The sequence below is a fragment of the Schistocerca piceifrons genome, chromosome 8 (assembly GCF_021461385.2).
Source record: "Schistocerca piceifrons isolate TAMUIC-IGC-003096 chromosome 8, iqSchPice1.1, whole genome shotgun sequence".
Lineage (NCBI taxonomy): Eukaryota > Metazoa > Arthropoda > Insecta > Orthoptera > Acrididae > Schistocerca > Schistocerca piceifrons.
In genome coordinates this window covers 128,526,869-128,552,268 of record NC_060145.1, presented here as the reverse complement: position 1 = coordinate 128,552,268, position 25,400 = coordinate 128,526,869, and the positions used below count along the sequence as shown (strand labels likewise).

General features: G+C 43.5%; 1 protein-coding gene across 4 annotated transcripts in view; it reads right to left on the bottom strand.

Annotated features, from left to right (window-relative positions):
• Positions 1-25,400, bottom strand: part of LOC124712549 (tyrosine--tRNA ligase, cytoplasmic) — a 119,251-nt gene that overhangs the window by 56,370 nt on the left and 37,481 nt on the right. For all 4 annotated transcript variants that reach the window (XM_047242857.1, XM_047242859.1, XM_047242860.1 and 1 more), the window contains 4 exons: positions 11,380-11,555; positions 9,702-9,823; positions 1,263-1,403; positions 967-1,152 (listed from right to left, as the gene is read on the bottom strand). In XM_047242857.1, the coding sequence (XP_047098813.1) occupies positions 967-1,152; positions 1,263-1,403; positions 9,702-9,823; positions 11,380-11,555 (625 nt within the window). The remainder of the gene's footprint in view (positions 1-966; positions 1,153-1,262; positions 1,404-9,701; positions 9,824-11,379; positions 11,556-25,400) is intronic.

The following is a 25,400-nucleotide window of genomic DNA, read 5'->3' as shown; positions in this document are numbered from 1 at the left end:
CTTTATGTCTATGTTAGTCTACATCTAAATATGGCATCTCATTCTTACATCTTAGCTGGTATGATGTGGCCCTTATGGCATCTCGGAGCGTAAATGTCAGTTGTCTTTTTATTATGGTAGGATCACATAATTTATATGTTTACTTTTTGCTTGAGTGACCTTGATATTTTTGACAGCTTTGGCTCAGCAATGCTATCTATCTACAAGTACAATGGAATGCCAAGTCTGATGATGGCCTTGTAAGCTGAAAACTGGTGAACTAGTAAATTAACCCTGTAGAACATAAACAATATGGTGCTTTTCATGTATTAGTCACACCAGCCTTATATGTCAAGTGTAGCTTCCATTATTCATGGAAGTTCTTTCCCAAGTTATCATATTTTATGTTCATTATGTTTTATGTGTCACTGAACACATTTTGTTCACAGGGTATTCCATCTAGAAATCTTCAATACTTTTAACTCATCAAGAGATTCATCATTTTTTAAAATAAAAGCCTTCAACTTAAAGTTCCCATTTGAACAATCAGATCTTCAAGGCATTATGATCTGACCAATTCATTCAAGCAATGGTGGGATGTACGTGGTGCACCAGAACAAAGTACCCAGTTAATAGGAAGTGGAAAGCAACTTCTAATTAGAGTTATATTAACTGTTAAATCTAGGACAGATATGCACAATCACAGAACATGCCACTTACATTGCTTTTGGTTGAATGTTACTGGATCATCAAGTACAGGTAAAAGAAATTATACAGTGCAAAATAAGTTCATGGAATGAAGTGATAAATTCATCTATCAATCACCCATTTGACTGAATTCTTATAGTGAAATTTTCCTCTTCTTTTTCTATTACTTATACAGAATCTAAGAGTCAAGAATGAGATGTCTACCATCTACACCCAACAAAAATGAAAATATGGAAAGTTAATCTTCGCAAATAATCATTTCTTCATGTAAGTACTGACCTTCACCTTCCTTGAACAATGGAAAGAGGACATGTTTAGCAAATGCAAGAACCCCATTGTCTTGGACATTTCCAGGCTCACAAAATGCTTTTTTCAGTTTCTTCTTCACCGCTGCTGGTGAATCCAAAAGATCAATCTTACTGTCTTCTTCAGATGAGGACATCTTACCTCCAGCAAGCCCTGGAACTAAACAATACTTCCTTTCTCCATATCATGATTGTTTGGCAATGCTGCAAGTATTGACAAGCATAATTTATTACAATCTAGTTTTTTCTCCACACAGTTTAACTCCTTACCCATAGGATTCATTATGTGGATTCTCTTAGAATATCCCAACTGGGGCAAGTACTTTTCGGCAAACGTAAAAATTTTACGCTGATCCACACCACCAAATTGCGCATCAACATGCAGATATTCTTCATCTAGTGCTTGAAGTCCTAAGGAAAACAATAATTCTCACATTACACATCAACAGTTTATTAATTTTTTTGCAGCATTTTCTATGCAGATCTAATTTTGGAATGTTAAACAGTTGTGAATAATTCTGTTTAATGAATAACAAAAAATAGCTTGGGCAAAACAAAGCAACATCAAGCCAAGGATCACGAATTATTATGCAGATGCTACAATGATCGATCAAAGCAGACCGAACAGCAAGGCTGAAGTTTCTGATAAATAATCAGAGCACTGTTTCAGTGGTTTCAATCTGGGACCACCAGTAGAATGCAGCCACAGGGGAGGAAGACAGGCATATTATAGTAATTGAGTGGGTTAGTGGTTTACACTTGGACCAGTGTGAAAGTGATTTCAGTAAGTCTGCCATACACAGTCCAGTCTCAGGCACCACCCACACTGTCAACTTTTTCAATGGCTTCATTTCAATGGCTGCTTCACAGCCTGTGTCATCTGGATCCTTTCCACCAACAACAACTTTTCTGAACTGTGCAGGTGGGAACTCTCCTTGCAATATATCTTATGTTCCTGTAACCCTTCGGGCCTCAATCTTCATTAGTCACTTCCTTACCCATCTCATCCCTTCCATGTTCCCATTCCAGTAATACACAACCCTCTATTCCACCAATGCAACCACAGTCTTTCCACTTCTCTCCTTTTCTGCTAACCTCCCCCCCTGCCTCCAGCCTTCCGTCTCACCTCCTGACTGCACCTAGCTGCCCTCTCATCTCTCCACTTCATCCCTATATGCTCCCACAAGCAGCACTTTACCATCCCCCACCCCTATCCTGCTATCCCTCCCCCTCCCCACCCCAGCCTCTTCTTACCCCCACCACCCGGTTGCTTCTCCCGTCATGTGCTGCTGTTCACAGTCTGACCTCAGTTGTCAGAGACCGTGGTCATGTGTGTGTGAGTTGCATTTGCTTGGGTGTGTATGTGTCTGCTGCCTACTTCTGATGATGGCCTTGTTGGTCTCTGCTATATGGTGAGTAGCAACTATCTTTTCCATAATATTGTTCCACACAAACAAAGGAAGATTAACATCTAATGTTCCCTCAAAGATGAGGTCATTAGAGGGCAAAGTTCCAATTGGACAAGGATATGGAAGGAGCCTGGCCACATCATTTTCATAGGAATCATCCTAGCATTCTCCTCACACATTTTCGGGAAATCTGGATGGCTGGACCAGGATTTGATCCTCATTGAACCCAAAATCTGCATACTGTAAAATAGGCAATGGCTGATGTGAAAAAATCTTATGGCTTAGTTAATAAGAGGGTCAACATTGGAATGTGACTTCAAATAAGACCCGAATATTCATTACAGAAAGTAAGGAAATAGTGAAAATTATGATACATCAATGATGTCTGCATAAAGTAGCATGCAACTAAAAGAGAAAAAGCACTTTTTCCATCTTTCATCATCTTCTTCTTCTCCAGTTTAACTGGACTGTAGATTACCTTAGAATAACCTAATTGTAGCTTGTAACAATATTATGAAAAGGAAAGTTGCTACACACCATATAGTGGAGATGCTGAGTTGCAGATAGGCACAACAAACAAAAAAGACTGTCAGACAGTGATCTTTCAGCCAACAAGGCCTTTACCGAAAACAGACAACATTCTCTCTCTCTCTCTCTCTCTCTCTCTCTCTCTCTCTCTCTCTCTTTCTCATGTCAGGGCATGACATGAAGTAGTTGAAACCCTGGTGGGGGACATGATTCAGTTACTCAGTCTGGGTGGTAATAAGTCACAAGGGGAATGCTCCTCTGTGGCTGGACGGTGGGACTTTGGGAGGTGGTGGGTGACTGGAGAGAGAAGGCAGAGGAGATTGGTTTTTGTACAAGGTTGGGAGGGTAATTACAGGTTGTAAAGGCTTCTGTGAGGCCCTCAGTATATTTCAAGGGGGACTCGTCACTACAGATGCGATGGCCACAGGTTGCTAGGTTGTATGGAAGGGACTTCTTGGTAACGAATGGGTCACAACTGTCGAAGAGGACATATTGCTGGTGGTTGGTAGATTTGATACGGACAGAAGTACTGATGCAGCCATCTTTGAGGTGGAGGTCAACATCGAGGAAGGTGGTTTGATGGGTTGGGTAGGACCAGGTGAAGCAAATGGCTGAGAAAGTGTTGAGTTCTGGAGGAGTGTCATTAGGGTGTCCTCTCTGCCACTCCAGATTGTGAAGATGTCATCAGTGAATCTGGACCAGATAAGGTGTTTGATTTTGGGTGGTTAGGAAGGATTCCTCTAGATGGCCCATGAATATGTTGGCACAGGACAGTGCCATGTGGGTGCCATTACCTTGTACCTGTTTGTAGGTGGTGCCTTCAAAGGAGAAGTAATTGTGGGTGTGGATATAGCTGGTCATGATGACCAGAAAGGAGATTATGGGTTTGGAATCTGTCATGTTTTGGGAGAGTTAGTGTTCAACCCCACCCCCATGAACCATGGACCTCACCGTTGGTGGGGAGGTTTGCGTGCCTCAGCGATACAGATGGCCGTACCGTAGGTGCAACCACAACGGAGGGGTATCTGTTGAGAGGCCAGACAAACGTGTGGTTCCTGAAGAGGGGCAGCAGCCTTTTCAGTAGTTGCAGGGGCAACAGTCTGGATGATTGACTGATCTGGCCTTGTACCACTAACCAAAACGGCCTTGCTGTGCTGGTACTGCGAATGGCTGAAAGCAAGGGGAAACTACAGCTGTGATTTTTCCCGAGGGCATGCAGCTTTACTGTATAGTTAAATGATGATGGCGTCCTCTTGGGTAAAATAGTCCCCCATTCGGATCTCCGGGCGGGGACTACTCAGGAGGACGTCGTTATCAGGAGAAAGAAAAATGGCGTTCTGCGGATCGGAGCGTGGAATGTCAGATCCCTTAATCGGGCAGGTAGGTTAGAAAATTTAAAATGGGAAATGGATAGGTTGAAGTTAGATATAGTGGGAATTAGTGAAGTTTGGTGGCAGGAGGAACAAGACTTTTGGTCAGGTGAATACAGGGTTATAAATACAAAATCAAATAGGGGTAATGCAGGAGTAGCTTTAATAATGAATAAAAAAATAGGAGTGCGGGTAAGCTACTACCAACAGCATAGTGAACGCATTATTGTGGCCAAGATAGACACGAAGCCCATGCCTACTACAGTAGTACAAGTTTATATGCCAACTAGCTCTGCAGATGATGAAGAAATTGATGAAATGTATGATGAGATAAAAGAAATTATTCAGGTAGTGAAGGGAGATGAAAATTTAATAGTCATGGGTGACTGGAATTTGAGAGTAGGAAAAGGGAGAGAAGGAAACATAGTGGGTGAATATGGATTGGGGGAGAGAAATGAAAGAGGAAGCCGCCTGGTAGAATTTTGCACAGAGCATAACTTAATCATAGCTAACACTTGGGCCAAGAATAATAAAACAAGGTTGTATACATGGAAGAATCCTGGAGATACTGTCAGGTTTCAGATAGATCATATAACGGTAAGACAGAGATTTAGGAACCAGTTTTTAAATTGTAAGACATTTCCAGGGGCAGATGTGGACTCTGGCCACAATCTATTGGTTATGAACTGTAGATTAAAACTGAAGAAGCTGCAAAAAGGTGGGAATTTAAGGAGATGGGACCTGGATAAACTGACTAAACCAGAGGTTATACAGAGTTTCTGAGAGAGCATAAGGGAACAATTGACAGGAATGGGGGAAAGAAATACAGTAGAAGAAGAATGGGTAGCTCTGAGGGATGAAGTAGTGAAGGCAGCAGAGGATCAAGTAGGTAAAAAGATGAGGGCTAGTAGAAATCCTTGGGTAACAGAAGAAATATTGAATTTAATTGATGAAAGGAGAAAATATAAAAACGCAGTAAATGAAGCAGGCAAAAGGGAATACAAACGTCTCAAAAATGAGAGATCGACAGGAAATGCAAAATGGCTAAGCAGGGATGGCTAGAGGACAAATGTAAGGATGTAGAAGCTTATCTCACTAGGGGTAAGATAGATACTGCCTACAGGAAAATCAAAGAGACCTTTGGAGAAAAGAGAGCCACTTGTATGAACATCAAGAGCTCAGATGGAAACCCAGTTCTAAGCAAAGAAGGGAAAGCAGAAAGGTGGAAGGAGTATATAGAGGGTCTATACAAGGATGATGTACTTGAGGCCAATATCATGGAAATGGAAGAGGATGTAGATGAAGATGAAATGGGAGATACGATACTGCGTGAAGAGTTTGACGGAGCACTGAAAGACCTGAGTCGAAACAAGGCCCCGGGAGTAGACAACATTCCATTAGAACTACTGACGGTCTTGGGAGAGCCAGTCCTGACAAAACACTACTATCTGGTGAGCAAAATGAATGAGACAGACGAAATACCCTCAGACTTCAAGAAGAATATAATAATTCCAATCCCAAAGAAAGCAGGTGTTGACAGACGTGAAAATTACCGAACTATCAGTTTAGTAAGACACAGCTGCAAAATACTAACGTGAACTCTTTACAGACGAATGGAGAAACTCGTAGAAGCCGACCTCGGCGAAGATCAGTTTGGATTCCGCAGAAATTTTGGAACATGTGAGGCAATACAAACCCTACGACTTATCTTAGAAAATAGATTAAGGAAAGGCAAACCTACACTTCTAGCATTTGTGGACTTAGAGAAAGCTTTTGACAATGTTGACAGGAATACTCTCTTTCAAATTCTAAAGGTGGCAGCGGTAAAATACAGGGAGCGAAAAGCTATTTACAATTTGTACAGAAACCAGATGGCAGTTATAAGAGTTGAGGGGCATGAAAGGGAAGCAGCGGTTGGGAAGGGAGTGAGACAAGGTTGTAGCCTGTCCCCGATATTATTCAATCTGTATACTGAACAAGCAGTAAAGGAAACAAAAAAAAATTTGGAGTAGGTATTAAAGTCCATGGAGAAGAAATAAAAACTTTGAGGTTCGCCGATGACATTGTAATTTTGTCAGAGACAGCAAAGGACTTGGAAGAGCAGTTGAACGGAATGGACAGTGTCTTGAAAGGAGGATATAAGATGAACATCAACAAAATCAAAACGAGGATAATGGAATGTAGTCGAATTAAGTCGGGTGATGCTGAGGGAATTAGATTAGGGAATGAGACACTTAAAGTAGTAAAGGAGTTTTGCTATTTGGGGAGCAAAATAACTGATGATGGTCGAAGTAGAGAGGATATAAAATGCAGACTAGCAATGACAAGGAAAGTGTTTCTGAAGAAGACAAATTTGTTAACATTGAGTACAGAATTAAATGTCAGGAAGTCTTTTCTCAAAGTATTTGTATGGAGTGTAGCCATGTATGGAAGTAAAACATGGACGATAAATAGTTTGGACAAGAAGAGAATAGAAGCTTTCGAAATGTGGTGCTACAGAAGAATGCTGAAGATTAGATGGGTAGATCACATAACTAATGAGGAGGTATTGAATAGAATTGGGGAGAAGAGGAGTTTGTGGCACAACTTGACAAGAAGAAGGGACCAGTTGGTAGGACATGTTCTGAGGCATCAAGGGATCACAAATTTAGCATTGGAGGGCAGCATGGAGGGTAAAAATCGTAGAGGGAGACCAAGAGATCAATACACTAAGCAGATTCAGAAGGATGTAGGTTGCAGTAAGTACTGGGAGATGAAGAAGCTTGCACAGGATAGAGTAGCATGGAGAGCTGCATCAAACCAGTCTCAGGACTGAAGACAACAACAGTGTTCAATAGTGTTAAGGCCATGGGCATTAAACAGGGATGTCAGTGGAAAGGGAGGTGGCATCAATAGTGATGTGCAGGGCATCATGTGGTAATAGAATAGGGACTGTGGAGAGTTGGTGGAGGAAATGATTGGTATTTTTTGTATAAGAGGGTTGGTTGCAGGTAACAGGCTGAAGATGTTGGTCTATAAAAGCAGGGATTCTCTCAGTGGGGGCACAGTAACTGGCCACAATGTGGTGTCCTGGAGGGTTGGGTTTATGGACTTTAAGGAGCAATTAAAAGGTAGGGGTGCGAGGAGTGGTGAGGGCGAGGAGAGAGAGAGAGGTACATGGTATTCTGAGTGTTTATAACCCTTACATCAGCCACTCTAGTTTGGAGCTTCATTTTTGATTGCTCATGTTATGTCAGACATCTGACTATTTTAGAGAGAGAGAGAGAGAGAGAGAGAGAGAGAGAGAGAGAGAGAGACTAGAGACTCTGAGGAGAGGTTCTTGGCTGTGCCTAAGGATTTGAGGGGAGACTGGAGATCCCACTGGATTCCTGGAATGGGGTCACTGTGGCAGGATTTATAGGTGGATGAATCTGACAGCTGGCGAAGTCATTCTGCTAGATAATCCTCGTGATTCAAAACAACAGTGGTGGAGCCTTTCTCGGCAGGTAGGATTATAAGGTCAGGATCAGCTTTTAGGTGGTGGACTGCAGTTATTTCTGCAAATGTAACGTTAGTTTGAATGTTGATGAATTTGAGGAATGATGGTGAGGCAAGGTACAAGATCAAGAAATTCTGGAAAGTTAACAGGGGAGTGATTTTGGGGCAGTCCAGGTGGATCACGGATGGAAGGAGGAGCGAAGTGAGTCAGGCAGTGTTTAACACTGGTCTTTGGTTGAGTGTGATTGGTAGGGTTAGTGGCGGAAAAGTTTTCCCACTGTAAGGACTGGGAGGAGGAGAGAATGTCTTTAAGAAGTCCTGCACGATTGAATTTGGGATTGGGACAGAAGGTGAGGGCTTTGGAAAGGACTGATACTTCTGGGGGGGGGGGGGGGGGGGGCTAAGGTTTTTGGAGGAAAGGTTCACGACTGTTTTTAGGGTCTGTTTAGTTTCCGAGTTTTGAGTGGTGGTGGGAGGGAGTTTTTGAGGGTGGGGTAAATGTAGTAGTTCTGTAAGACAGGGTTTGTCAGTGTGATGTGGGGGAGGTTTGGAGGTGAATAGTGGTAGTAGGAAGTGAGCAGAGTGGAGAGTTTTTTGAGTTGGCGTTGTGCATGTTGCTGTAGTTCCTGGACGGCAAGAGTTTCAATGTGTGATATGCTTGTATCTATAAAGGCATATCTGTGTGGTCAGTACCTTTCATTAAACTCCCTCCCTTTTTCACTCGAACTATTGGGCAATAAGAATAAAGTGACAATTTCAAAATTAGAGGTACGTGGTATTCTGAGTGTTTATAACCCTTACATCAGCCACTCTAGTTTGGAGCTTCATTTTTGATTGCTCATGTTATGTCAGACATCTGACTATTTTTTTTATCTTAAGAATTATGAGAGCATAAGCTGTGAGAACAGCAACTAAGCATCTTGGAACCAAATACTGTCTGTGGCAGCATTATCACCAATATAATAATTAAACTCAAATTACAGCTTTCCAGTGTATAATGGAATTGTTTGCAATTTGTCTTGGTCTTGCACATCATAATTCTTGTATTTATTTCCGTTTCTAGACCACCTTGGACTAAGTCCTACTGCTTCCAGATCTGAAGGGTCTGGAAACCATCACATTCTTAATGCAATACTCTAAATCAAATGTGAGACAAACTGTAACACTACACTACAAATTTTTAATTTTAGTTTTCCATCAAATAGATAAATACTTACAACTACATTATGTCTATTTTGCAAGTTTCTTTGAAGAACCTATCTTGCTTATGAAGGCAGGTTTATCTACATTCACACAGGCATACAAAAGTTTGTAAAAAAGTATAAAAAAATCATTATGTACAGATAAATCTGTTAGGTTTTGCAACTTCCCTTACTACAACTTTGAATTGTAGAGATTCTGTGACTATGCTGAAAAAGATTTGGAAAAGATTGGCAGTATAAACTATAATGTCATGTGCCACTTCTGCTCTAAATACACAGTTTTAGTATACAAGCCCCCTTTAAATCATTTCGGGGATCCACATCATTGTTTTAGGTTTTTTGGTGAATTTTCTTTCTGAGTTGAGTTTCATTTTGGTTCCACTACGGTAGACATGCCTTTCAAGCCAACATTATACAACGCAGAGAAAGTTAAGCATTGTTATCACAATAGGTACAATAAATGAACTCTAACATCTAATACTTGTATTTATAACTCTCACAGCTTCTAGTTTCAAGTTTCTTGTATTTAACAAGCTCCAAAAATTTTGCTACTGAATACCAGTAGTGATCTCATTAAATTGGTTTTAATCTTGTTGCTTCCTTTGTAAATTTTATTAATAATTATGTCTCTCTACAAAGTTAAAAAGCAAACTAAAACTTTACAACATGTGAGGTAAGTGCAATATCATTAACAAGTGAACTTTAAACTAATTCAAAAATTACCTGGATACAAAAGACCTGACAAAAGAGGATGGTCGACTTGTTTTACAACTTCAGCTCCAGCCTTTTTTGCATCATGTTCAGTGATGACTGAACTTAATCTGTATACATCAAGGGTGTATTCCCTAGAAAGAGAACATAATTGTCTAAGACAGTGGATAAAATTGTCAACGTTTTTACAGTTTTGACAGCTGCAACTGAACTGACCATTTTCAATATTGGCATTAGTTACCATCTTGTAGGGTAGGTAAAATTTTCTCAGGTGGATAATTGACGTCACATACACACTCTACAAATCACGATAATGTTATGGCAAATAAATCTAATTTACAGTAATATAGTTAATTATCCATGCTATTTCATTCAGAACTATAACAACAAATTTGATCAGAATTGGTGTATAATATGCACATCTTGTAAGATACCAATAATCATAGGGGTTGTATCCCTATAACTGTGCAATGTCTTTGTGAGTGTAACGTAGAACCATGGCCAAGAAGTCACTACTCCCCTCCTACACAAGGAACATTGTCAGATGAAAAAGTAATGTTGACAGCAAGAAAAGTTCCTACAACAAACCACAGATTGAAGCTTGAAGGTGTGAACCGGATCATGAAACAGAAACTCTGAAGCATTATAATACCCTTTCAACTATGCTGCAGGACATCAGTTAATAGGAAAATAAATAGCCTCCAAGGAGAAAAACTGATTGTGTGTGTGAGTTACAGTCCTTATGTTTCATCTATATGAGAATTCTAATAAGTTGAAGTGACTTATAAGTGTACTTTCTACAATCAAACTTTTTTTTTTTTAAAAAAAAAGAAAAAGTACTGAATCTAAGAATGCCGCACATTTGCTTTGCCCCAACACGGAATTTAAAAAAAGAGGAAATCACCCACCCATCAAAATACAATATACCTAAAATACATGCCACGACATGAACTGCATTTATTCTTATGGTATCACATTCATTGGTTTCGCCAACTCACAAACTGTTCACTTCCAACAAGTTCGGGCTACATTACAAATAGTCTTTTATCATTACCCACATTCCAGAAAACAACACAGATATGTGGTAGATATTGTCAGTGTTGTGTTAGCTCTCTGTTTGTACATATTAAGGATGGCATGTAAAGGATAACAACTTTTACTGGTATGCTCAACTCACCCTAACCTTTGGCCATGTAAATAAGACAGGCACAGCTTCGTGCATCCAGAATATTTCTAAAGTTTTGAAGCATATCTTTCAACAGTTAATTCTGTAACAGACCATGATATTTTTGTATGTTGTAAAAATGATATACCTATACGTAATGTATAATTGTGGGGTGAGATATATTTGTTACATCTGGCAGCTCACTGCAAACAATGTAACTGTCTTCCTTCTATATTATGAGATAGTTTGAATTGAAAACAGAGTAATAATTTTAATATACTTCTGGGCAGCAGTGTGAAATTTAAATATAATCTTTTTCGACCTACTGTTACTGCTGTTGCTACTGCTACTGCTACTGCTGCTACTACTACTACTACTACTACTACTACTAATGCTCATACCTCATTACCAACATCCTTATAAAAATGAGAACAGTTTTGACCTTAGAATGTAATATTGATATTTTTATACTGAAGTGATACATACATACAGACCTAAAGCTAATAAAGAAATGTAGACATTTACCTTGACAGCTGGTAGTCAGTGCCCTTGATAAATTTTAGCTTATCCAGTGGTACTCCTATAGAACTCAGCATTGCTTTGATAACATGTTCATAATATTGGGCTCTGAGAGAAAGAAGCTCCCATGGTGCTTTCATATTATCAAGGTATGCATGCAAATCCGCAAAAAGAATTGTTACCTGCAGTAAAGAATGTCACTCAGGATCTTTAAAGTCACTGATATTTCCAGGATATCAGAGATTACTAATACACAAACACACACACACACAAATAATATCAAATGACTCAACTAGTTAAACTGACCAGATATTGTGCAAATAGGATAACAGCCAATACATGATTAAATGAGCTAATGCAAACCGTATTACAGTGTGAGCATCTTTTTCCAGGCTTCTTGGGATCTAGTTCTCAATTAGAAGAAGACTTACAGCCTCTATGGTTTTGTGTTCTAATCTTAGTAATGAAAAAAAAAAAATAGTATGTGAATCAGCACTGTACAACCTACAGCTAAATGGTGTGGTTCATTTTGATTTGCTGTGTACTGTTTATTTGTTGTAAAAAATGAAAAAGTAGTTTGCTGGACCATTGTAAGCACTATGCAGAATTCATTCTTGGGAAAACAAATCTCACTATTCACAATGTAGCCTACTGCCTTACACACTCACAATGTGACCTTAGCAACTGACCCTCTTCAATTTTCATCATACTTATACACTGAAGAGCCAAAGGAACTGGTATAGGCATGTGTATTCAAATACAGACACATGTAAATAGGCAAAAAACGGCACTGCAGTCAGCAATGCCTATATGAGACAACAAGTATCTGGCACAGTTGTTAGATCGGTTACTGCTGCTACAATGGCTGGTTTTCAAGATTGAAGTGAGTTTGAAGATGGTGTTATAGTCGTCGCACTAGTGTTTCGAGCCACAGCATCTGCGAGGTAGCAACGAAGTGGGGATTTTCCCATCTGACTATTTCACAAGTGTACCATGAATATCAGAAATCTGATAAAACACCAAATCTCCAACATTGCTGCAGCCGGAAAAAGATCCTGCAAGAACGGAACCGACGATGACTGAAGAGAATCATTCAACGTGACAGAAGTGCACCACTTCCACGAACTGCTCCCGATTTCAGTGTTGGGACATCAACAAATGTCAGTGTGTGAACCAGTCAATGAAACGTCATCGATATGGGCTTTTGGAGCTGAAGGCCCACTCGTGTACTCTTGATGACCGCATGACACAAAGCTTTGCGCCTCACCTGGGCCCACCAACACTGACATGGAACTATTGATGACTGGAAACATGTTGCCTGGTCAAATGAGTCTCATTTCAAACTGTATCAAGTGGATGTACGTGTACGGGTATGGAGACAACCTCATGAATCCATGGACCCTGCATGTTAGCAGGGGACTGGTCAAGCTGGTGGAGGCTCTGTAATGATATGGGGCATGTGCAGTTGGGGTGATATGGGACCCCTGATACGTCTAGATACGACTCTGACAGGTGACTTGTACATAAGCATCCTGTCTGATGACCTGTATCCATTCATGACCATTTTGCATTCTGATGGACTTCAGCAATTCCAGCAAGACCATGTGACACCATGCAAATCCAGTATTGCTACAGAGTGGCTCCAGGAATACTTTTCAGAGTTTAAACACTTCCGCTGGCCACCAAGGTCTCCAGACATGAACATTATTGAGCATATCTGGGATGCCTTCCAACAAGCTGTTCAGAAGAGATCTCCACCCCCTCATATCATATGATATATGGCAGCCCTGTAGGATTCATGGTGTCAATTCCCTCTAGCACTACTTCTGACATTAGTCGAGTCCACACCATGTCCTGTTGCGGTACTTCTGAGTGCTTGCAGGGGCCCTACACAATATTAGGCAGTTGTACCAGTTTCTTTGGCTCTTCAGTGTAAGGTGTGAAGTTCAGTACCTGGGTATAAATCTCGTAAGTGTACAACGAAATTCTTTAAAAAACCATCTTTGAAGAACAGAAGGTTTCCAAGTGCTGTAATGTATCTGTAGCAACACCGTTCACGTTTGCGTCGCACTTCACTTAGCGTAGACCGGGACTGTGTCCTAGGCATGCCCGATGTTAACTGACTGGGCACGGCCCATGCTGCCGGAGTAGTAGTTGTTGTTATGCCGGCAGAGGTCGCGTCCGAATTCTCGCGTGCCCTCTGGTGGACGGGACTCTACTTGTGGCAACTACCGTCCGTGACGCGCCGTGCCAATGTGCGCCTCCCGCGATCTTTCTGGTGGCTACTGCACTCCTCCTCCTCCAGGGGGTGAAGCCACTGTGATCCACTGCGTCGGAAGGTGGAGTGTCGGGCAGGAGCGATACCTCCACATCCATTGGAAGGCAGGAGTCGAGGGGATCTGCCAACCCTTGAGCCGGAACCTTCGAATAGGGCTGGAAGTGACCCACACGAAGAGGCCCCCGTTGTCCCACAACCGGAGCCCGGGACAGAAGGGGCGACAAGCTGTCGAACTCTGGATCCTGTTCCACCTCGGGAGGGGCAAGACCGAGTGGCGGGGACGATGGGGAAGGGACGACCACAGGTGAACCAGCCTCCTGAGAAAACTGGCCTGCTAGGGGGGCCGGCTCTCGCTGGGGCATCTCGAACGATGGCGATGCCGGTGCTGGAGCTACTGGAGGCTGCCAAGGCTGAGAACCATCGCAGTGCGGCAGAGTCACAGCAGGGAGAGGAGGTAACATCCCCTGCGAAACCAACACAGGTGCCGGCAATGGGGAAGCCGGTGTCCGAGAGGTCGGAGGGTGGGTGCCCGAACGTGGACGTAGCTGATTTTGGTGACGACGTACCACCCGGTCCCCCGCCTGCAAGGTATAGAGCCGGCGGCCATTTCGGTACAGGACCACCGCCGGTATCCAACGCAGATTGCGACCAAACCCATGGGCCCAGACAGACATACCCAGTGGAAAGCCAGGTACTCTGTTTTGCTAAGACTGGCGAGGACCAGGCCGGAGGAGGTGCAGCAGAGTCCTAGGTTAACGCCCATGGAGGAGCTCTGCGGGGCTGCGTTCTCCCATTGGTGTGGTCCGGTATGCCGTCAGGAAAAACGTCAATGCTTCCTCCGCAGGAAATTTGTGTACATACTTTTTCATCTGCGTCTTAAATGTGCGCACCATGTGCTCGGCTTTCCCATTCGATTGTGGATGGAAGGGGGAAGAGCAACTGTGCCGAATACCGAAGCGCCTACAAAAATCCTGGAAGGTCTGCGAAATAAACTGCGGTCCATTGTCCGAGACCAGGGTGATTGGCAGACCTTCCACAGAAAAGATTTTTGCTAGTGCCTGGATTGCAACTTCTGAAGTGGTTGAGGAGCAGCGAACCACATATGGGAAACGGGAATAAGCATCAATCACAATGAGCCAAAAGCCATTGAGAAACGGGCCCGCAAAATCGATGTGAACATGTTCCCATGCTTGGGTTGCCAGCGGCCGTGAAGAGAACGCTGCCCTGGGAGATGCCTGTTGGCTCGCACACAGGGAACAGGCGGCCACCAAGTGCTCAATTTCTCTATCAATACCAGGCCAGTACAAATGTCTGCGAGCCAAGGTTTTAGTACGGGAAACACCCCAGTGCCCCGCATGTAATAACGTGAGGATCTCCCTTCGTAAACTTGCAGCAACAACCACGCGAGGAGCTGTATCATCAGTAGCCAGAAGGAGAACTCCTTCCAAGACTGAGAGGCGGTCTCGTAGAATAAAATAATTACGAAGACGGTCCGAGGCCCGGCCCGGAGTGTGGGATGACCACCCCTGCTGAACGAGGCGAACTTCTTGCCGGAGAACCGGGTCGGCTGCCATTTCCCTGGCGACTCGAGAACTAGTGATTGGGAAGCCATCAACCGCTTGGCGGGACACCACATCCAAATGAAAACACATAATCTCCTCTCGATCGAACGTAGGATCCGGGCCCACCGGAAGATGGGAAAGAGCGTTGGCATTGGCATGCTGTCCTGTAGGGCGAAAATGAATGTCATAATGGTACTTAGAGAGGAACAAGGCCCAGCACTGTAGTCTGTGGGCCACCCTATCCGGAATCTGAGAGGCGGGGCCAAATAACGATATTAACGGCTTATGGTCAGTGATTAACTGAAACTCTGTGCCATACAAGAAAGGTTGAAACTTGGTAACAGCTTAGACAATGGCCAAAGCCTCTTTTTCCACCTGGGAGTAATGGGCCTGTGCGGGACTAAGTGTTTTAGACGCAAACGCCAGTGGTTGCTCGGAACCATCTGCGTTGTGATGGGCCAGGACAGCCCCCATCCCATACTGCGAAGCATCTGTAGCCAGGACCAACGGCTTATGGGGATCAAAAGTAGCCAAACAAGGGGCTGACGTGAGGAGGCCCTTCAATGAGGTGAACGCTCGCTCGCATGCAGGCGACCAATCAAAAGGAACACCCTTGCGCAGAAGGCAGTACAGGGGGCGGGCTATAGTGGAAGCCCTGGGAATGAACCGGTGGTAATAGGCTATCTTGCCTAAAAAAGCTTGTAACTCTTTCAGCGAAGCGGGCCGAGGAAGGTCGACGATACCTTGAACCAAACTTCCTAGTGGCTGGATGCCATGCCGAGAGATGGTGTAGCCCACATACTCAATGGACGGTTGGAAGAAGGTTGACTTATGCAGGTTGCAACGCAAGCCCACAGACCTGAATTTGAGAAAGAGGGTGCGAAGGTTGTGCAAGTGTTCCTTCGTGCTGCGGCCTGTGACAATTATGTCATCCAGGTAATTAATACAATTAGGGATTGTCGACGTGACGTGCTCAAGATAACGCTGGAATACCGCCGCGGTACTGGATATTCCAAAGGCCAACCCCTGGTATTGGTAAAGGCCAAACGGGGTGTTGACGACCGCCAGCCATTTGGAGTCCTCATCAAGTGGTATCTGATGATAAGTCTCCGAAAGATCGATTTTCGAAAAATATTGGCCTCCCGCCACGGCGGAGAACAATTCATCAGCACGAGGCAAAGGATAGGTGTCCACCACCAACTGGGAATTAATGGTGGCCTTGAAATTGCCACAAAGACGTTATTTTCCCGAGGGCTTCCTTACAATAATGAGGGGCGAAGCCCACTCACTGGAAGAAATGGGAAGAATGACCCCTAGGGCTGTCAGCCGGTCTAGCTCTTCCTTTACCTGAGGGTGGAGAGCCAAGGGGATCTGCCTCGCGCGTAGAAAACGCGGGCGAGCCGACGCCTTCAACGTTAAGTGAGCTTCAAAATCTGAAACACGCCCCAGGCCCTCCTCAAAAATATCTGGAAAGTCTGAGATCAAAGATTCCAATGATTAATAGGGAACGTCTTCGGAGACCAACTGTATGGTGTCAGTGATAGAAAAACCGAAAGCTTGAAAGGCATCCAGGCCAAAAAGGTTAGCGGAGCTTGCATCACTGACAACAATAAAAGTAATAGGCTGAGTGACTGATTTGTATGTCACGTCGGTAGTGAATTGACCCAGTAGGGGAATGAACTGTTTACCATAACCGCGTAGACGCCGGTAAACTGGCGCCAACGGGGGCGATCCCAGGTCGGAATAAGTTTGTGCATTCAACAACGAAACTGCCGTGCCCGTATCTACTTGCAGTTGTAACCGGACCGAACCGACACCTCAATAAAGAGTTTGCGTGCCGATGCGTCGGGAGCCTGGCCCGACGAAACTTCCTGAATGTCAACGTCCATGTCCTCTGTACCTGCTTCCTTCGATTCTTTTGAGGCTGAGCGGCAAACTTTAGCAATGTGATCTTTTCTATTACATTTGCGACAAACGGCCCAATGCTTGGGGCACTCTGACCGATCATGATGTATATAGCACGTCGCACAGGACGGCAACAGGGGCCGGTGGCCGGAATTCTATTTACGCGCCGTGCGGGAGCGGCCGTAACGGCTGGATTGTACCGCTCGCACGTCGTCCACCCCGGACACAGTGGACGCGGCCGCGCCGCCCTGAACCGCCGCGACGTCGCACCACGCTTCCAGCTGTTGACCTGCTGCGTGAGAGACTTCATACGATTGAGAAATGGACAGTACTTCCTCAAGGGAAGGGTCTTCTAACTGCAGGGTCCGTTGCCGGACCTCCCTATCAGGGCCGAACGAACAATGACGGCGCATACCATAACGTGGGCATACGACTCTCGCGACTGCTCCGTGACAAAATGACACTTGCGACTAAGACCGTGCAGGGTAGCGGCCCACACCTGGTAAGACTGATGGGGCTGTTTCTTGCATTGATAGAATTCGACCCTAGCCTCCACAACATGCGTGCGGTGGAGATAATATGAAGACAACAATGAACACAATGCGTCAAAAGACAAGGACGAGGGTTCCTGCAATGGCGCTAGCTGCCGCAAAACTAAATACAGCGAGGGAGATATCCAAGACAAGAAGAGAGCACGACAAACCTCCGCATCGGCAACATGAAACGCCTGGAAATGCTGCCGAAGGCGATGTTCATATGCGTCCCAATCCTCCGCCGTCTCGTCATACGGGGAAAAGGGAGGAGGGAACGGTGCTGGAGCAGACGGCGTGGAGAGCAACGCCGGAAGCACTTGTTTCATGGTGGCCATGAGCTCCGTCTGCTGCGCAACCAAAACCCGCACTAAATCCTCCATGCCGTGGAGAAGCTGCGAAACCGGAACAACGACGCAACACACGAAAGAACGTCCCTACTCGTCGCCAATTGTGTAGTAACACTGTTCACGTTTACATCGCACTTCACTTAGCATAGACTGGGACTGTGACCTAGGCATGCCCGATGGTAACTGACTGGGCACGGCCCGTGCTGCCGGAGTAGTAGTTGTTGTTATGCCGGCAGAGGTCATGTCCGAATTCTCGCGTGCCCTCTGGTGGACGGGACTCTACTTGCGGCAACTACCGTCCGTGACGCGCCGTGCCAATGTGCGCCTCCCGCGATCTTTCTGGTGGCTACTGCAGTATCAAATGTTTTGAACTAATTAACATAGTCACTGGTAGCTAAGTGCGTAGAGCAGAACACTTTTAATCATAATGTCAATGTTTAAATCTCACTAGTAGCAACTACTTTTTAAACTTTTCCTTCAATTTCATATTTGTTAAAAATGTAAATGTAAATTACCATATACTGAATCACCTTTTTAAAATAAAAATAACATCATTTTTATTTTTAATTACTAATCATATAACAATGCAATTACTGAAATAAATAAAAATTTGGTACAAACATGCAAAACATTAAATGGTTTCCGTTGCACAGAGAGACAGAGAGAGAGAGAGAGAGAGAGAGAGAGAGAGAGAGAGTGTGTGTTTTGTGTGTGTGTGTGTGTGTGTGTGTGTGTTTTGAGACAAAGGCCCATGGCCGAAAGCTTTAATTGTGAGAGTCTTTTTGTTGTATCGATCTGCGACTCAGCATCTCCGCTACATGGTGAATAGCAACTTTCCTTCTCATAATATTGTTACATTCCATCCTGGATTTTAAATTGTTTGAAACATTAAATATAGAATGAAATACATTTTTATTTCTAAAGATTGAACAGTATTACTGATGTATACAATTTTTTAATTTAAGAGTAAAGCATTTAGGAAGTACCAAAGTTTAATTTATTTTGTTATGAACAGTAACTTTTTAAAAAATGTTACTTTTATTTTTAAAAATATGATTAAATATTTGTCACTTAACATTTCCATTTGATAATAAATACAGAATGAAAGTTACAACTATACAGATTCAAACCAATAGCTTTATGATTACAAGATTTTTACAGTACTCAATCAGTTACTAACAAGTATGTTAATTACAGTAGTAGATGATTTGTACTTTACATCACTTGGAAATCTAATTTTCAAAGTTGATTATTTCTAGCAGCACTGTACTGCTTTATAAAACTGATATTTGGACACTGAACTTCAAATCCTGTAAGTATGAATAAAATTGGACAGACTCCGTCCCTAAGGTGACCTTGTCAGTGACAAACACAAAATATGAGAATGTGAGTGAGACTTGCTTCCCTTTTTCCCCCTGAGTACAATTGTAAAATGAACCAACAAAACGTGCATGCACTGTACATAAATTTCACAAACAAACACATGGAAGGAATATAAATATAGTACATCTTCCTAAAAAGTTTAGGAAAAATTACAAACACAGAAGTGAACTAACTGCTGATAAGATTGAATTCTTTCTATTACTGAGATTAGATTTTGGATTCTTTCAATAAATTACAAAACCAAGTACTCAAATTTTCATAGCAGACATCAAAAATCATTCTAAATAGCATAAAAATATTATCACAATAAACATTCAACATCTTGAAAAGGCTGAGATCATTAGCACCATAAAATAAATCGGCGTGGAAAAGGTAGGGAGACGAACTTGTGAGATACTATTTCAATCTACGGATCTTACTGAGTCTTTCATTGCATATCACCACCTGTCAAAAGTCAAGTTGTTTATTAGAGACATTTTCCTGTGAGAAATAATCTAAATTTCATTACAGGGTATTCAAATGTATGTTGTTAAAATGTTGTTGTATGTTGTTATGTGTTATCTCGCATATACTAACAATGGAAAAACCAGGATGGAGTATAACAACATTATGAAAAGGAAAGTTGCTACTCACCATATAGTGGAGATGCTGAGTCGCAGATAGGCACAACAAAAAGACTCTCGCAATTAAAGCTTTCTGCCATTAAGACCTTCATCAACAATAGAACACACACACACACACACACACACACACACACACACACACACACACACACACAGGCGCGCGCACGCACGCTCGCACACACACACAGCTGCAGTCTCAGGCAACTGAAATCCCACTGTGAGCAGCAGCACCAGTGCATGGTGGGAGTGGCGACTGGGTGGCAGAAAGAAGGAGGCTGGGGTGGGGAGGGGGAGGGATAGTATGGTGGGGGTGGTGGACAGTTAAGTGCTGCACGTTAGACAGAGGGTAGGGGAGAGGTGTGGAAGGGGGAGGGAGGGGGGAAGTAGTGCAGAAAGAGAGAAATAAAAAGACTGGGTGTGATGGTGGAATGACGGCTGTGTAGTGCTGGAATGGGAACAAGGAAGAGGCTGGATGGATGAGGACAGTGACTAATGAAGGTTGAGGCTGAGAGCGTTACAGGAAAGTAGGTCGTATTACAGGGATAGTTCTCACCAATGCAATTCAGAAAAGCTCGTGTTCGAGGGAAGGATCCATTTGGCACAGGCTGCGAAGCAGCCGCTGAAATGAAGGACATCATGTTTGGCAGTGTGTTCAACAACCAAGCCCAAACCTCCTTGCAGTACCTTCTCTCCATCCGCAAGATTCTCCTGCTATGCAATCCCAAATTCCTGGAACTCATAACACATATTGAAACCCTTGCCCTGCAGGAATTTGAGCAACACGCACAAAGCCACCTCAAAAAGCTCTCCACCCTGCTCACTTCCTACTCCTGCCTCGGAATAAAAACCACTGTCCACCATCTCTACAACAACCTCCAAACCTCTCCCATGCCCCCTCATAGCTGACAAACCTTGTCTCGCAGACCTACTACACTTATCCCACCCTCCTAAATTCCCTCCCACCACCACACAGAATCCAGAACCTAAACAGACCCGCAACACAGTTATGAACCTTTTCTCCAGAAGCCTTAGTCTCTCAGGAATATCAGTCCTTTCCAAAGGCCTCACCTTTTGCCCCACTCCCAAATTCAACCACACAGGACTAGTTAAAGACCTTCTGTCCTTCTCCCGGTCCCTACAGTGGAAGCACTTTTTCGCCACCAACCCCAATCAGACGCAACCAAAGACCAGTATTGAATCTTGCCTAACTCAGTTCACTCATCTATCTAACTGTGATCCACCCTCACTGCTCCCAAACCACCCCGTTAACTTTCCAGAATTTCTTAACCTCAAACTTTGCCTCACCATAATTCCCCAAATACCTCAACATGCACAGTCACCTTACATTCGTAGAAAGAACCGCAGTCCACCATCTAAAAACTGATCCCAACCTTATAATCCTACCTGCGGACAGAGGTTCCACCACTGTTGTTCTGAACTGCAAGGATTACCTGTCAGAAGGACTCCACCAGCTGTCAGATACTTCCACCTACAAACCTTGCCACAGTGACACCATTCCAGTAATCCTGCAGGATTCCAGTCACCACTCAAATCCTTAGCCCATCCCAGAACTTCTCCCTGTAGTCCATCTCTCTACTCACCTCTACCACTCCTTGCACTCTTACCTTCTACATGCTTTCGAAAGTCCACAGACACGGGACGCTCCACTGTAGCCGGTTACTGTGCCCCCACTGAGAGAATCTCTGTTCTCGTACACCAACACCTTCAACCTATTACCCGGAACCTACCCACTTATATAAAAGAATACCAACCATTTCCTCCACCGACTCTCCACAGTTCCTGACCCTTTACCACATCCTAATGCCCATGGCCTTGCCCCTACTGAACACTACCTTTCCCAATGCCCTACGGATTCCAAACCAACAACTTCTTTCCTAGTTGCCATGACCAACTATATCCTTACCCACAATTATTTCTCCTTTGAAGGCATTACCTACAAACAGATCCAGGGTACAGCTACGGGCACCCGCATGGCACCATCCTATGCCAACCTATTCATGAGCCATCTAGAGCAATCTTTCCTAAAAAACCAGAATTCTAAACCTCCTCACCTGGTTCAGATTCATTGATGACATCTTTGCTGTCTGGATCGAAGGTGAGGACACCCTATTGACATTCCTCCAGAACCTTAACAACTTCTCCCCCATTTGCTTCACCTGGTCCTACTCAACCCAACAAGCCATCTTCACAGATATTGATCTCCACCTCAAAGATATCAAACCCGCTAACCAGAAGCAATACCTCCCCTTCGACAAATGACACCTATTCCATACCAAGAAGTCCCTTCCGTACAACCTAGCCACCCGGGGTTGTCGCATCTACAGTGATGAGCAGTCGCTCGCAAAATATACTGAGGGTCTCACTGAAGCCTTCACTGACCAGTAAGTATTCTCCCAACCTCGTACAAAAATGCATGCATTATCTTTCCAGTCTCCCACCACCTCCCAAAGTCCAGAGAAACATTCCCCTTGTAACTCAGTATCACCCAGGACTGGAGCAACTGAATTACATTCTCCGCCAGGGTTTCAATTACCTCTCATCTTGCCCTGAAATGAGAAATGTCCTGCCCACTATCCATCCCACCCCTCCCACAGTGGTATTCCGCCATCCACCGAACCTACACAATATACTCATCCATCCTTACACAACCCCTGCTCCCAATCCCTTGCCTCATGGCTCATACCCCTGTAATAGACCTAGATGCAAGACCTGTCCCTTACATACTCCCACCACCACCATCTACTCCAGTCCAGTTACTAACATCACCTATCCCATCAAAGGCAGGGCTACATGTGAAGCCAGTCATGTGGTCTACAAGCTAAGCTGCAACCACTTTGCTGTATTCTATGTAGGCATGACAACCAAAAAGCTGTCTGTCCATATGAATGGTCACTGACAAACTGTGGCCAAGAAACAAGCGCACCACCCTGTTGCCGAACACGCTGCCAAACATGATATCCATCATCTCAATGACTGCTTCACAACCTGTGTCATATGGACCCTTCCCACCAACACCAGCTTTTCTGAATTGGGCAAGTGGGAACTTTTGCTGCAGTACATCCTATGTTCCTGTAACCCTCCTGGCCTCAACCTTCATTAGTCGCTGTCCTCACCCATCCAGCCCCTTCCCTGCTCTTATTCCAGTACTACACAGCTGTCATTCCACCACCACACCCAGTATTTTTGTTTTCCTCTCTCCCTCTCTTTTTCTGTCTATTTCTCTTCTTTTCCACTACTTCGCCCCCTTCTCCCCCCCCCCCCCCCCCATCTCTCACCTGCCTAATCTGCAGCATTTCACTGCGCACCATCCCCACCATCCTATCCATCCCCCTCCCTGCCCCAGCCTCCTCCTTATCTCCACACAGTTGTCATTCCAGTAATGTACTGGTGCTGCTGCTCGGAGTGTGGTTGCAGCTGTCTGAGACTGCAGCCATGTGTGTGTGTGAGCTGCATTTGCACATGTGTGTGTGTGTGTCTGCGACTCAGCATCTCTGCTGTATGGTGAATAACAACTTTCCTTCTCATAATATTGTTACATTCCATCCTAGATTTACCATTGTTTGGTTCTATGATACTAAGATCTTTAAGCCACTATGGTACATTTTTGACTACATTTGTTAATACAAGAATGCACTGCACCCGGCATATCTTATTAATGAAATAATAAAAGAATGAGCGAGAACAGTTACAATTAGCAATTACCACTCGACAATTTTAAGGTTAATAATTGTGGGATCCAAAGGTCATAATAAACTGCAATTTATATTGACTACACATCTTTGGTCCCTCGGGGCATATCAGATACCACATTTTAAGGTAAGCAGGGAAAAAATATGAAGGCAATTGCGACATCCAAATGTAAAAAGTTTCATAAAGTTCAAAATTGTTAGAAGTCTCATTCCTTCTAATTAATATTGCACAAGTAAACTATAACTGAGAAATTAAACCCTACTGAAATTCAGATGAAGATACTTGCTATACTGGTTAATAATTTTACATTTGTAAGCAACAGAGCGTCAGGAAGTCTTTTTCTAAAAGTATCTGTATGGAGTGTAGCCATGTATGGATGTGAAACATGGACGATAAATAGTTTAGACAAGAACTAACTAATGAGAAAATATTGAACAGAATTTGGGAGAAGAGGAATTTGTGGCACAACTTGACTAGAAGAAGGGATCGGTTGTTTGGACGTGTTCTGAGGCATCAAGGGATCACCAATTTAGTATTGGAGGGCTGCATGGAGGGTGACAATTGAAGCGGGAGACAAAGAGATGAATACACTAAGCAGATTCAGAAGGATGTAGGATGCAGTAGTTACTTGGAGATGAAGAAGCTAGCACAGGATAGAGTAGCATGGAGGGCTGCATCAAACCAGTCTCTGGACTGAAGACGATGAGGACGATGGCGACGACAACAACAACAACAACAACAACCAATTGAAATAGCGGAGCTCTTGGAGACTGACAATTGTCTGTATTTCAAATAATAAAAAAGTATCTACAAAATCACTGTTACAGATAATCTATTTAAATTCACGTCTCTTTATACGTCTGCTCTATGATGGCATTAAACAAATTTTGTCCAATACATTAGGCAACACATCTGTGGTCAATTCCATTCAAAATACATGCATTGCACTTGTCAACATGTGGAAGAATTATGTCACATTTGTCAGTATATGCTAATGGATCATTACATTTGACAATGTGAAACAAGACTTCATGACCCGCATTTCACAATTCAGTAACTATAGCCCCAGCACCACGATTGCTGATGCACAGCATGCTGGATTGTTCCCCCCTTCTTGCAAAAAAGGAGCCCTCTGTTAAAAGTTGACTAACTTCCTGGATCTGGACCCAGTCAGCATTGCTTAACAAGGCAATGTTGGTCAATCCTCACATTCCACTTGTGTCGCCACTTCCTTGTGATGACAATGATATTCAGCTGGAGGTGCTTCCATCCAGACATCTTGACTGTTGGACAGGTCTTAATGTTCCTTGTACTTCTGACTTCAGCTAGCAGAGACTATGGTCATGTGTGTGAGTTGCATATGTGTGTGTGTGTGTGTATGTGTGTGTGTGTGTGTGTGTTTGTTTGTTTGTTGTACCTATCTGCAAGGAAGCATCTCCACTATATGGTGAGTAGCAACTATCTTTTTCATAATATTGTTACTTACAATCAATCTGCAACACAAGACTATTTATTACAAGGTGTCATGTGGAGGATATGGATGGTGTATGAGTACTCTGTCTCCTCAATGTAGGATTATCATCTTTGCTTCCGATAAGCAATGTAGGATATGGTACAAGCCCAAGTAGTGAGTTAATAATTTTTTGGATAGCCCAATCTTCCACATAGATCAAAAAATCCATACA